Source organism: Scyliorhinus torazame, chromosome 4 (assembly GCF_047496885.1).
Source record: "Scyliorhinus torazame isolate Kashiwa2021f chromosome 4, sScyTor2.1, whole genome shotgun sequence".
Lineage (NCBI taxonomy): Eukaryota > Metazoa > Chordata > Chondrichthyes > Carcharhiniformes > Scyliorhinidae > Scyliorhinus > Scyliorhinus torazame.
The window spans coordinates 359073827-359086282 of NC_092710.1; the positions used below are offsets into that span (position 1 = coordinate 359073827).

General features: G+C 54.5%; 1 protein-coding gene across 1 annotated transcript in view; it reads right to left on the reverse strand.

The window, feature by feature from the left end:
* LOC140411217 (solute carrier family 22 member 7-like) overlaps positions 1 to 12456 on the reverse strand; it is a 594055-nt gene that overhangs the window by 267762 nt on the left and 313837 nt on the right. Inside the window, exon 5 of the mRNA XM_072500322.1 lies at positions 8101 to 8224. Within this exon, the coding sequence (XP_072356423.1) occupies positions 8101 to 8224 (124 nt within the window). The remainder of the gene's footprint in view (positions 1 to 8100; positions 8225 to 12456) is intronic.

Here is a 12456-nt window from a genome sequence, read left to right on the forward strand (position 1 = left end):
CACTGTTCAGGCATCAAAGTACAGACACATTGTTCAGGCATCAAAGTACAGACACACTGTTCAGGCATCAAAGTACAGACACACTGTTCAGGCATCAAAGTACAGACACAGTGTTCAGGTATCAAAGTACAGACACACTGTTCAGGCATCAAAGCACAGACACACTGTTCCGGCATCAAAGTACAGACACAGTGTTCAGGTATCAAAGTACAGACACACTGTTCAGGTATCAAAGTACAGACACACTGTTCCGGCATCAAAGTACAGACACAGTGTTCAGGTATCAAAGTACAGACACACTGTTCAGGTATCAAAGTACAGACACACTGTTCAGGCATCAAAGTACAGACACACTGTTCAGGCATCAAGGTTCAGGCACACTGTTCAAGCATTAAAGTACAGACACACTGTTCAGGCATCAAAGTACAGACACATTGTTCAGGCATCAAAGTACAGACACACTGTTCAGGCATCAAAGTACAGACACATTGTTCAGGTATCAAAGTACAGACACACTGTTCAGGCATCAAAGTACAGACACACTGTTCAGGTATCAAAGTACAGACACACTGTTCAGGCATCAAGGTTCAGGCACACTGTTCAAGCATTAAAGTACAGACACACTGTTCAGGCATCAAAGTACAGACACATTGTTCAGGCATCAAAGTACAGACACACTGTTCAGGCATCAAAGTACAGACACATTGTTCAGGTATCAAAGTACAGACACACTGTTCAGGCATCAAAGTACAGACACACTTTTCAGGCATCAAAGTACAGACACACTGTTTAGGTATCAAAGCACAGACACACTGTTCAGGTATCAAAGTACAGACACACTGTTCAGGCATCAAAGCACAGACACACTGTTCCGGCATCAAAGTACAGACACAGTGTTCAGGTATCAAAGTACAGACACACTGTTCAGGTATCAAAGTACAGACACACTGTTCCGGCATCAAAGTACAGACACAGTGTTCAGGTATCAAAGTACAGACACACTGTTCAGGTATCAAAGTACAGACACACTGTTCAGGCATCAAAGTACAGACACACTGTTCAGGCATCAAGGTTCAGGCACACTGTTCAAGCATTAAAGTACAGACACACTGTTCAGGCATCAAAGTACAGACACATTGTTCAGGCATCAAAGTACAGACACACTGTTCAGGCATCAAAGTACAGACACATTGTTCAGGTATCAAAGTACAGACACATTGTTCAGGCATCAAAGTACAGACACATTGTTCAGGTATCAAAGTACAGACACACTGTTCAGGCATCAAAGTACAGACACACTGTTCAGGTATCAAAGTACAGACACACTGTTCAGGCATCAAGGTTCAGGCACACTGTTCAAGCATTAAAGTACAGACACACTGTTCAGGCATCAAAGTACAGACACATTGTTCAGGCATCAAAGTACAGACACACTGTTCAGGCATCAAAGTACAGACACATTGTTCAGGTATCAAAGTACAGACACAGTGTTCAGGCATCAAAGTACAGACACACTGTTCAGGTATCAAAGTACAGACACACTGTTCAGGCATCAAGGTTCAGGCACACTGTTCAAGCATCAAAGTACAGACACACTGTTCAGGCATCAAAGTACAGACACACTGTTCAGGCATCAAAGTACAGACACATTGTTCAGGCATCAAAGTACAGACACACTGTTCAGGCATCAAAGTACAGACACACTGTTCAGGCATCAAAGTACAGACACAGTGTTCAGGTATCAAAGTACAGACACACTGTTCAGGCATCAAAGCACAGACACACTGTTCCGGCATCAAAGTACAGACACAGTGTTCAGGTATCAAAGTACAGACACACTGTTCAGGTATCAAAGTACAGACACACTGTTCCGGCATCAAAGTACAGACACAGTGTTCAGGTATCAAAGTACAGACACACTGTTCAGGTATCAAAGTACAGACACACTGTTCAGGCATCAAAGTACAGACACACTGTTCAGGCATCAAGGTTCAGGCACACTGTTCAAGCATTAAAGTACAGACACACTGTTCAGGCATCAAAGTACAGACACATTGTTCAGGCATCAAAGTACAGACACACTGTTCAGGCATCAAAGTACAGACACATTGTTCAGGTATCAAAGTACAGACACACTGTTCAGGCATCAAAGTACAGACACACTGTTCAGGTATCAAAGTACAGACACACTGTTCAGGCATCAAGGTTCAGGCACACTGTTCAAGCATTAAAGTACAGACACACTGTTCAGGCATCAAAGTACAGACACATTGTTCAGGCATCAAAGTACAGACACACTGTTCAGGCATCAAAGTACAGACACATTGTTCAGGTATCAAAGTACAGACACACTGTTCAGGCATCAAAGTACAGACACACTTTTCAGGCATCAAAGTACAGACACACTGTTTAGGTATCAAAGCACAGACACACTGTTCAGGTATCAAAGTACAGACACACTGTTCAGGCATCAAAGCACAGACACACTGTTCCGGCATCAAAGTACAGACACAGTGTTCAGGTATCAAAGTACAGACACACTGTTCAGGTATCAAAGTACAGACACACTGTTCCGGCATCAAAGTACAGACACAGTGTTCAGGTATCAAAGTACAGACACACTGTTCAGGTATCAAAGTACAGACACACTGTTCAGGCATCAAAGTACAGACACACTGTTCAGGCATCAAGGTTCAGGCACACTGTTCAAGCATTAAAGTACAGACACACTGTTCAGGCATCAAAGTACAGACACATTGTTCAGGCATCAAAGTACAGACACACTGTTCAGGCATCAAAGTACAGACACATTGTTCAGGTATCAAAGTACAGACACATTGTTCAGGCATCAAAGTACAGACACACTGTTCAGGTATCAAAGTACAGACACACTGTTCAGGCATCAAGGTTCAGGCACACTGTTCAAGCATTAAAGTACAGACACACTGTTCAGGCATCAAAGTACAGACACATTGTTCAGGCATCAAAGTACAGACACACTGTTCAGGCATCAAAGTACAGACACATTGTTCAGGTATCAAAGTACAGACACACTGTTCAGGCATCAAGGTTCAGGCACACTGTTCAAGCATTAAAGTACAGACACACTGTTCAGGCATCAAGGTTCAGGCACACTGTTCAAGCATTAAAGTACAGACACACTGTTCAGGCATCAAAGTACAGACACATTGTTCAGGCATCAAAGTACAGACACACTGTTCAGGCAGCAAAGCACAGACACACTGTTCCGGCATCAAAGTACAGACACAGTGTTCAGGTATCAAAGTACAGACACACTGTTCAGGTATCAAAGTACAGACACACTGTTCCGGCATCAAAGTACAGACACAGTGTTCAGGTATCAAAGTACAGACACACTGTTCAGGTATCAAAGTACAGACACACTGTTCAGGCATCAAAGTACAGACACACTGTTCAGGCATCAAGGTTCAGGCACACTGTTCAAGCATTAAAGTACAGACACATTGTTCAGGCATCAAAGTACAGACACATTGTTCAGGCATCAAAGTACAGACACACTGTTCAGGCATCAAAGTACAGACACATTGTTCAGGTATCAAAGTACAGACACACTGTTCAGGCATCAAAGTACAGACACACTGTTCAGGTATCAAAGTACAGACACACTGTTCAGGCATCAAAGTACAGACACACTGTTCAGGTATCAAAGTACAGACACACTGTTCAGGCATCAAGGTTCAGGCACACTGTTCAAGCATTAAAGTACAGACACACTGTTCAGGCATCAAAGTACAGACACATTGTTCAGGCATCAAAGTACAGACACACTGTTCAGGCATCAAAGTACAGACACATTGTTCAGGTATCAAAGTACAGACACACTATTCAGGCATCAAAGTACAGACACACTGTTCAGGCATCAAAGTACAGACACACTGTTCAGGTATCAAAGCACAGACACACTGTTCAGGTATCAAAGTACAGACACACTGTTCAGGCATCAAAGCACAGACACACTGTTCCGGCATCAAAGTACAGACACAGTGTTCAGGTATCAAAGTACAGACACACTGTTCAGGTATCAAAGTACAGGCACACTGTTCCGGCATCAAAGTACAGACACAGTGTTCAGGTATCAAAGTACAGACACACTGTTCAGGTATCAAAGTACAGACACACTGTTCAGGCATCAAAGTACAGACACACTGTTCAGGCATCAAGGTTCAGGCACACTGTTCAAGCATTAAAGTACAGACACACTGTTCAGGCATCAAAGTACAGACACATTGTTCAGGCATCAAAGTACAGACACACTGTTCAGGCATCAAAGTACAGACACATTGTTCAGGTATCAAAGTACAGACACACTGTTCAGGCATCAAAGTACAGACACACTGTTCAGGTATCAAAGTACAGACACACTGTTCAGGCATCAAGGTTCAGGCACACTGTTCAAGCATTAAAGTACAGACACACTGTTCAGGCATCAAAGTACAGACACATTGTTCAGGCATCAAAGTACAGACACACTGTTCAGGCATCAAAGTACAGACACATTGTTCAGGTATCAAAGTACAGACACAGTGTTCAGGCATCAAAGTACAGACACACTGTTCAGGTATCAAAGTACAGACACACTGTTCAGGCATCAAGGTTCAGGCACACTGTTCAAGCATTAAAGTACAGACACACTGTTCAGGCATCAAAGTACAGACACATTGTTCAGGCATCAAAGTACAGACAGACAGGCTGCAGAACGGCTCTGTCCTGGGGGAGTTTGGTAGGACAGACAGGCTCCCATTCTCAAATCCACTCCCCTCTCCTGGCTCAGGTACACCCACCAACCTGGCCCCTCCAGCCCCCAAACAATCCCAGCCCCATTGAAGGGTCCTCATCTGTGCCCCCCCCCCGTCTCGACCGCACTGTGGTATTAGTTACGATGCCCTTGAGCTGCGTGGAGATAAATGGAGATGGCTACTGACTTCCTCGCTTCCTACTTTTGCAAAAAAGTTCTAAACAAAGCCCGTGTGGCATCGTTGGCGGGGGTGGGGGTGGGGGGGTGGGGGAGGAGGGGAGTGGGAGGAGGGGGGGGGGGGGATGACACCTGGGCTGCCGCTGCATTCAACTTCAATCTCACCATGAGATTTAGCACTGCTGCCTCACGGCGCTGAGGACCCGGGTTCGAATCCCGGCCCTGGGTCACTGTCCGTGTGGAGTTTGCACATTCTCCCCGGTGTCTGCGTGGGTCTCACCTCCACAACCCAAAGATGTGCAGGGTGGGTGGATTAGCCACGCTGAATTGCCCCTTATTGGGAAAAAATAAATAACTGGGTACTCTAAATTGATTTTAAAATTCTCGCTAATGAGATGAAAGTGGATGCGAACGAGGAGGATTTCTGGCCCTTTGATGACCCCAGGGGGAGCGGACAGGGAGACTGCAACCTGCCGGCCGCAACGCAATCCCCATTGTAGGCCTTTCCTGTTATTGTCCCGACATAGCAGGATGGGGCCCGGAGCAACGCGAATCCCCCCCCCCCCATGAATCTACAATACCCTCATTGGTGACACTGCAACAACTCTGTCAGTGGGATAGAGATTATGTGTCGGGGTGAGGGTCAGGGCGAGGGTCAGGGCGAGGGTCAGGGCGAGGGTCAGGGCGAGGGTCAGGGCGAGGGTCAGGGCGAGGGTCAGGGTCAGGCTGAGGGTCAGGGCGAGGGTCAGGGCGAGGGTCAGGGCGAGGGTCAGGGGGAGGGTCAGGGCGAGGGTCAGGGGGAGGGTCAGGGCGAGGGTCAGGCTGAGGGTCAGGGCGAGGGTCAGGGCGAGGGTCAGGGCGAGGGTCAGGGCGAGGGTCAGGGGGAGGGTCAGGGCGAGGGTCAGGGCGAGGGTCAGGGCGAGGGTCAGGGCGAGGGTCAGGGCGAGGGTCAGGGTCAGGCTGAGGGTCAGGGCGAGGGTCAGGCTGAGGGTCAGGGCGAGGGTCAGGGCGAGGGTCAGGGCGAGGGTCAGGGTCAGGCTGAGGGTCAGGGCGAGGGTCAGGGGGAGGGTCAGGGCGAGGGTCAGGGCGAGGGTCAGGGTCAGGCTGAGGGTCAGGGCGAGGGTCAGGCTGAGGGTCAGGGCGAGGGTCAGGGCGAGGGTCAGGGCGAGGGTCAGGGTCAGGCTGAGGGTCAGGGCGAGGGTCAGGGCGAGGGTCAGGCTGAGGGTCAGGGCGAGGGTCAGGGGGAGGGTCAGGGCGAGGGTCAGGGGGAGGGTCAGGCTGAGGGTCAGGGCGAGGGTCAGGGCGAGGGTCAGGCTGAGGGTCAGGGCGAGGGTCAGGGCGAGGGTCAGGGCGAGGGTCAGGGCGAGGGTCAGGCTGAGGGTCAGGGCGAGGGTCAGGGCGAGGGTCAGGGCGAGGGTCAGGGCGAGGGTCAGGGCGAGGGTCAGGGCGAGGGTCAGGGGGAGGGTCAGGGCGAGGGTCAGGGCGAGGGTCAGGGCGAGGGTCAGGGCGAGGGTCAGGGCGAGGGTCAGGGCGAGGGTCAGGCTGAGGGTCAGGGCGAGGGTCAGGGCGAGGGTCAGGGTCAGGCTGAGGGTCAGGGCGAGGGTCAGGGCGAGGGTCAGGGCGAGGGTCAGGGCGAGGGTCAGGGCGAGGGTCAGGGTCAGGCTGAGGGTCAGGGCGAGGGTCAGGCTGAGGGTCAGGGCGAGGGTCAGGGGGAGGGTCAGGGCGAGGGTCAGGGCGAGGGTCAGGCTGAGGGTCAGGGCGAGGGTCAGGGCGAGGGTCAGGGTCAGGCTGAGGGTCAGGGCGAGGGTCAGGGCGAGGGTCAGGGCGAGGGTCAGGGCGAGGGTCAGGGCGAGGGTCAGGGTCAGGCTGAGGGTCAGGGCGAGGGTCAGGCTGAGGGTCAGGGCGAGGGTCAGGGGGAGGGTCAGGCTGAGGGTCAGGGCGAGGGCCAGGCTGAGGGTCAGGGCGAGGGTCAGGCTGAGGGTCAGGGCGAGGGTCAGGGTCAGGCTGAGGGTCAGGGCGAGGGTCAGGGTCAGGCTGAGGGTCAGGGCGAGGGTCAGGGCGAGGGTCAGGGCGAGGGTCAGGGCGAGGGTCAGGGCGAGGGTCAGGGGGAGGGTCAGGGCGAGGGTCAGGGCGAGGGTCAGGGCGAGGGTCAGGGCGAGGGTCAGGGCGAGGGTCAGGGTCAGGCTGAGGGTCAGGGCGAGGGTCAGGCTGAGGGTCAGGGCGAGGGTCAGGGCGAGGGTCAGGGCGAGGGTCAGGGCGAGGGTCAGGGTGAGGGTCAGGGGGAGGGTCAGGCTGAGGGTCAGGGCGAGGGTCAGGGTCAGGCTGAGGGTCAGGGCGAGGGTCAGGGGGAGGGTCAGGGCGAGGGTCAGGCTGAGGGTCAGGGCAAGAGTCAGGGGGAGGGTCAGGGCGAGGGTCAGGGGGAGGGTCAGGCTGAGGGTCAGGGCGAGGGTCAGGGCGAGGGTCAGGGCGAGGGTCAGGGCGAGGGTCAGGGCGAGGGTCAGGCTGAGGGTCAGGGCGAGGGTCAGGGCGAGGGTCAGGGCGAGGGTCAGGGCGAGGGTCAGGGGGAGGGTCAGGGCGAGGGTCAGGGCGAGGGTCAGGGCGAGGGTCAGGGCGAGGGTCAGGGCGAGGGTCAGGCTGAGGGTCAGGGCGAGGGTCAGGGCGAGGGTCAGGGTCAGGCTGAGGGTCAGGGCGAGGGTCAGGCTGAGGGTCAGGGCGAGGGTCAGGCTGAGGGTCAGGGCGAGGGTCAGGCTGAGGGTCAGGGCGAGGGTAAGGCTGAGGGTCAGGGCGAGGGTCAGGGTCAGGCTGAGGGTCAGGGCGAGGGTCAGGGTCAGGCTGAGGGTCAGGGCAAGGGTCAGGGCGAGGATCTGGGCGAGGGTCAGGGCGAGGGTCAGGGCGAGGGTCAGGCTGAGGGTCAGGGCGAGGGTCAGGGCGAGGGTCAGGGTCAGGCTGAGGGTCAGGGTGAGGGTCAGGGTCAGGGCGAGGGTCAGGGCGAGGGTCAGGATCAGGCTGAGGGTCAGGGCGAGGGTCAGGGTCAGGCTGAGGGTCAGGGTGAGGGTCAGGGTCAGGGCGAGGGTCAGGGCGAGGGTCAGGGTCAGGCTGAGGGTCAGGGTGAGAGTAAAGGTCAGGCACAGGAACCATTGTCTTACCTCGATGGACAATCCAGGTTGACAAACTCTCCTCTTGTTCATCTTCGCACATTTCCACAAGCTCACCTGCGCCTCTTCTGTTTTGCCATTGGCTAGGAGCCACCTGGCGGATTCTGGGATCCACCTGTGCAAACGTGATTAGCAGCTGAGTGTGGAACAACTAACATCACTCAAACTAACCCTGACCTTTACCCTCACCCTGACCCTAACCCTGACCCACACCCTGACCTTTACCCTGACACTTACCCTCACCATGACCTTTACCCTGACCCATACCCTGACACTCACCCTGACCGTCACCCTGACCCTTACCCTCACCCTGACCGTTACACTGACCTTTACCTGACCCTTACCCTCACCCTGACCTTTACCCTCACCCTGACCTTAACCCTGACCCACACCCTGACCTTTACCCTGACCCTCACCCTGACCCTCACCCTCACCCTGACCCTCACCCTGACCCTCACCCTGACCCTCACCCTGACCCTCACCCTGACCCTTGCCCTGACCCTGACCCTCACCCTGACCCTCACCCTGACCCTGACCCTCACCCTCACCCTGACCCTGACCCTTACCCTCACCCTGACCCTGACCCTGACCCTGACCCTGACCCTGACCCTGACCCTTACCCTCACCCTGACCCTCACCCTGACCCTCACCCTCACCCTGACCCTCACCCTGACCCTCCAACTGACCCTGACCCTTACCCTCACCCTGACCCTCACCCTGACCCTGACCCGCACCCTGACCCTTACCCTCACCCTGACCCTCACCCTTACACTCACCCTTACCCTGACCCTTACCCTCACCCTGACCCTCATGCTGACCCTTAACCTCACCCTGACCCTCACCCTGACCCTCACCCTGACCTTTACCCTGACCCTTACCGTCACCCTGACCCTCACCCTGACCCTCACCCTGACCCTCACCCTGACCTTTACACTGACCCTCACCCTGACCCTCACCCTCACCCTGACCTTCACCCTGACCCTGACCCTCACCCTGACCCTCACCCTGACCCTCACCCTCACCCTGACCCTGACCCTCACCCTGACCTTCACCCTGACCCTGACCCTCACCCTGACCCTCACCCTGACTGTCACACTGACCCTCACTCTGACCCTGACACTCACCCTGACCCTGACCCTCACCCTGACCCTAACCCTGACCCTCACCCTGACCCTCACCCTGACCCTCACCCTGACCCTCAGCCTGACCCTTGCCCTGACCCTGACCCTGACCCTGACCCTCACCCTGACCCTCATCCTGACCCTGACCCTCACCCTGACCCTGACCCTGACCCTGACCCTCACCCTGACCCTGACCCTGACCCTGACCCTTACCCTTACCCTCACCCTGACCCTCACCCTGACCTTCACCCTGACCCTGACCCTGACCCTCACCCTGACCCTCACCCTGACCCCCATCCTGACCCTCACCCTCACCCTTACCCTTACCCTGACCCCTCACCCTGACACTCACCCTGACCCTGACCTTGACCCCCATCCTGACTCTCACCCTCATCCGGACCCTGACCCTGACCCTCACCCTCATCCTGACCCTTACATAAGAACATAAGAACTAGGAGCAGGAGTCGGCCATCTGGCCCCTCGAGCCTGCTCCACCATTCAATGAGATCATGGCTGATCTTTTGTGGACTCAGCTCCACTTTCCGGCCCGAACACCATAACCCTTAATCCCTTTATTCCTCAAAAAACTATCTATCTTTATCTTTCTTTTTCTTTTTTGGGGGGAAACATTTTATTGAGGTATTTTTTGGTATTATAACAAACACAATAAACAATGTACATGAAACTATAAACATAGTGCAAAAGCCGTCTCCCTCCCTTACAGGTCGCACCTTTATTAACCCCCTACTCGAAGCTAAACTAACCCACCCCCCCCCCCCCCCTCTGCTGACGATTAATTCTCCGCGAAGAAGTCGACGAACGGTTGCCCCCTCCGGGTGAACCCTAACAGTGACCCTCTCAAGGCGAACTTGATTTTCTCCAAACAGAGAAAGCTAGCCGTGTCCGATAGCCAGGTCTCCGACTTCGGGGCTTTGAGTCCCTCCAAGCCAATAGTATCCGTCTCCGGTCTACCAGGGAAGCAAAGGCCAGAACGTCTGCCTCTTTCTCCTCCCGGATTCCCGGTCTTCCTACACCCCGAAAATATCCACCTCTGGACTCAGCGCCACTCTTGTTTTTAACACCGTGGACATGACATCCGCAAACCCCTGCCAGAATCCCCTAAGCTTCGGACATGCCCAGAACATGTGGACATGGATCGCTGGTCCTCCCGCACATTTTGCGCACCTGTCTTCCACCCCAAAGAATCTGCTGATCCGGGCCACTGTCATGTGAGCCCGGTGAACGCCTAGAATTGTATCAGGCTGAGCCTGGCACATGTTGCGGACGCGTTGACTCTACTCAATGCATCCGCCCATAGACCATCCTCTATCTCTCCCCCCAGCTCCTCCTCCCACTTGCGCTTCAGCTCCTCGGTCTGCGTCTCCTCTGACCCCATAAGTTCCTTATAAATGTCTGAGACGTTCCCTACCTACCCTCTGGAAACTACCCTGTCCTGAATCCCCCTTAGCGGTAGGAGTGGGAAGGTTGACACTTATTCACGTAGGAAGTCCCGCACCTGCAGATACCTGAATTTGTTTCCCCTCGCCAACCCAAACTTCTCCTCCAGCGCCCTCATACTCGGAAAGCTCCCCTCTATAAACATATCCCCCATCCTCTCAATCCCTGCTCTCCGCCATATCCGGAACCCCCCATCCATACTTCCCGGGGCAAACCGGTGATTATTACAGATTGGGGACCAGACCAATGCTCCCTCTGCTCCCACATGTCTCCTCCATTGCCCCCAGACTCTCAGGGCCGCCACCACCACGGGGCAGGCGGAGTACCGTGCCGGCGGGAACGGCAGAGGCGCAGTTACCAACGCCCCCAAACTGGTGCCCTTGCATGAAGCCTCCTCCATTCGCTCCCATGCCGACCCCTCCCCCACTTCCTGATCATGGCTATATTCGCCGCCCAGTAATAGTTACTAAAATGTGGCAGCGCCAGCCTGCCCTCTCCCCGACTCCGCTCAAGCATTACCTTCCTTACCCGCAGGGTCTTGCCCGCCCAAACAAAGCCAGTGATCACTTTGTTGACCCGTTTAAAAAAGGTCCGCGGAATAAAGATGGGGAGACACTGAAACACAAACAGGAATCTCGGGAGGACCGTCATCTTCACCGTCTGCACCTTCCCAGCCAGTGACAACGGGAGCGCGACCCACCTCCGAAAATCGTCCTTCATTTGGTCTATTAGTCGGGCCAGATTTAATTTATGCAGCCGGTCCCATTCCCGCGCCATTTGAATGCCTAGGTACCTAAAGCTTCCCCCTACTAATCTAAACGGCAGCTCCCCCAATCGCCTCTCCTGTCCCCTCGCCTGGACCGCAAACACCTCACTTTTCCCCATATTCAGCTTATACCCCGAAAACCGGCCAAATTCCCCTCGAATCCTCATGATTTCTTCCATCCCCTCTATTGGGTCCGATACATACAGGAGTAGGTCGTCTGCATAGAGCGAAACCCTGTGCTCCACCTCCCCGGACCAGCCCCTTCCTGCCCCTTGAGGCTCTCGGAGCAATTGCCAATGGGTCTATAGCTAGCGTGAACAACAGTGGGGAGAGGGGGCATCCCTGTCTCGTCCCCCGGTGCAGTCTAAAATAGTCCGATGTTGTCCTATTCGTCCGTACGCTTGTCACAGGAGCCTGATACAGCAACCTGACCCAGTCAATACAGCCCCGCCCAAATCCGAACCGTCTCAGTACCTCCCACAGATAGTCCCATTCTACCCAATCAAAAGCCTTTTCTGCATCCATTGCGATCACTACCTCCCCCTCCCTACCTTCCGGGGGCATCATGATCACATTTAACAGCCTTCTTACATTGGCCACCAACTGCCCACCCTTAACAAACCCCGTCTGGTCCTCCCCAATAACATCCGGAACACAATCCTCAATCCTGGAGGACAAAATTTTGGCCAGCAGTTTGGTGTCCACATTCAACAGGGATATCGGCCTGTAGGACCCACACAGCTCCGGATCCTTATCCCGCTTCAGAATCAGACAAATTGTGACCTGTGACCTCGTCGGGGGCAGCACCCCTCTTTCCCTTGCCTCATTGAACATCCTCATCAACACCGGCCCCAATATCCCAGAGAACTTTTCATAAAACTCCACTGGGTACCCGTCCGGCCCCGGGGCCTTACCCGACTGCATGGCCTTCAGACCCTCCACTATCTCTTCCAACCCGATCGGGGCCCCCAACCCCTCTACCAGCTCCCCATCCACCTTTGG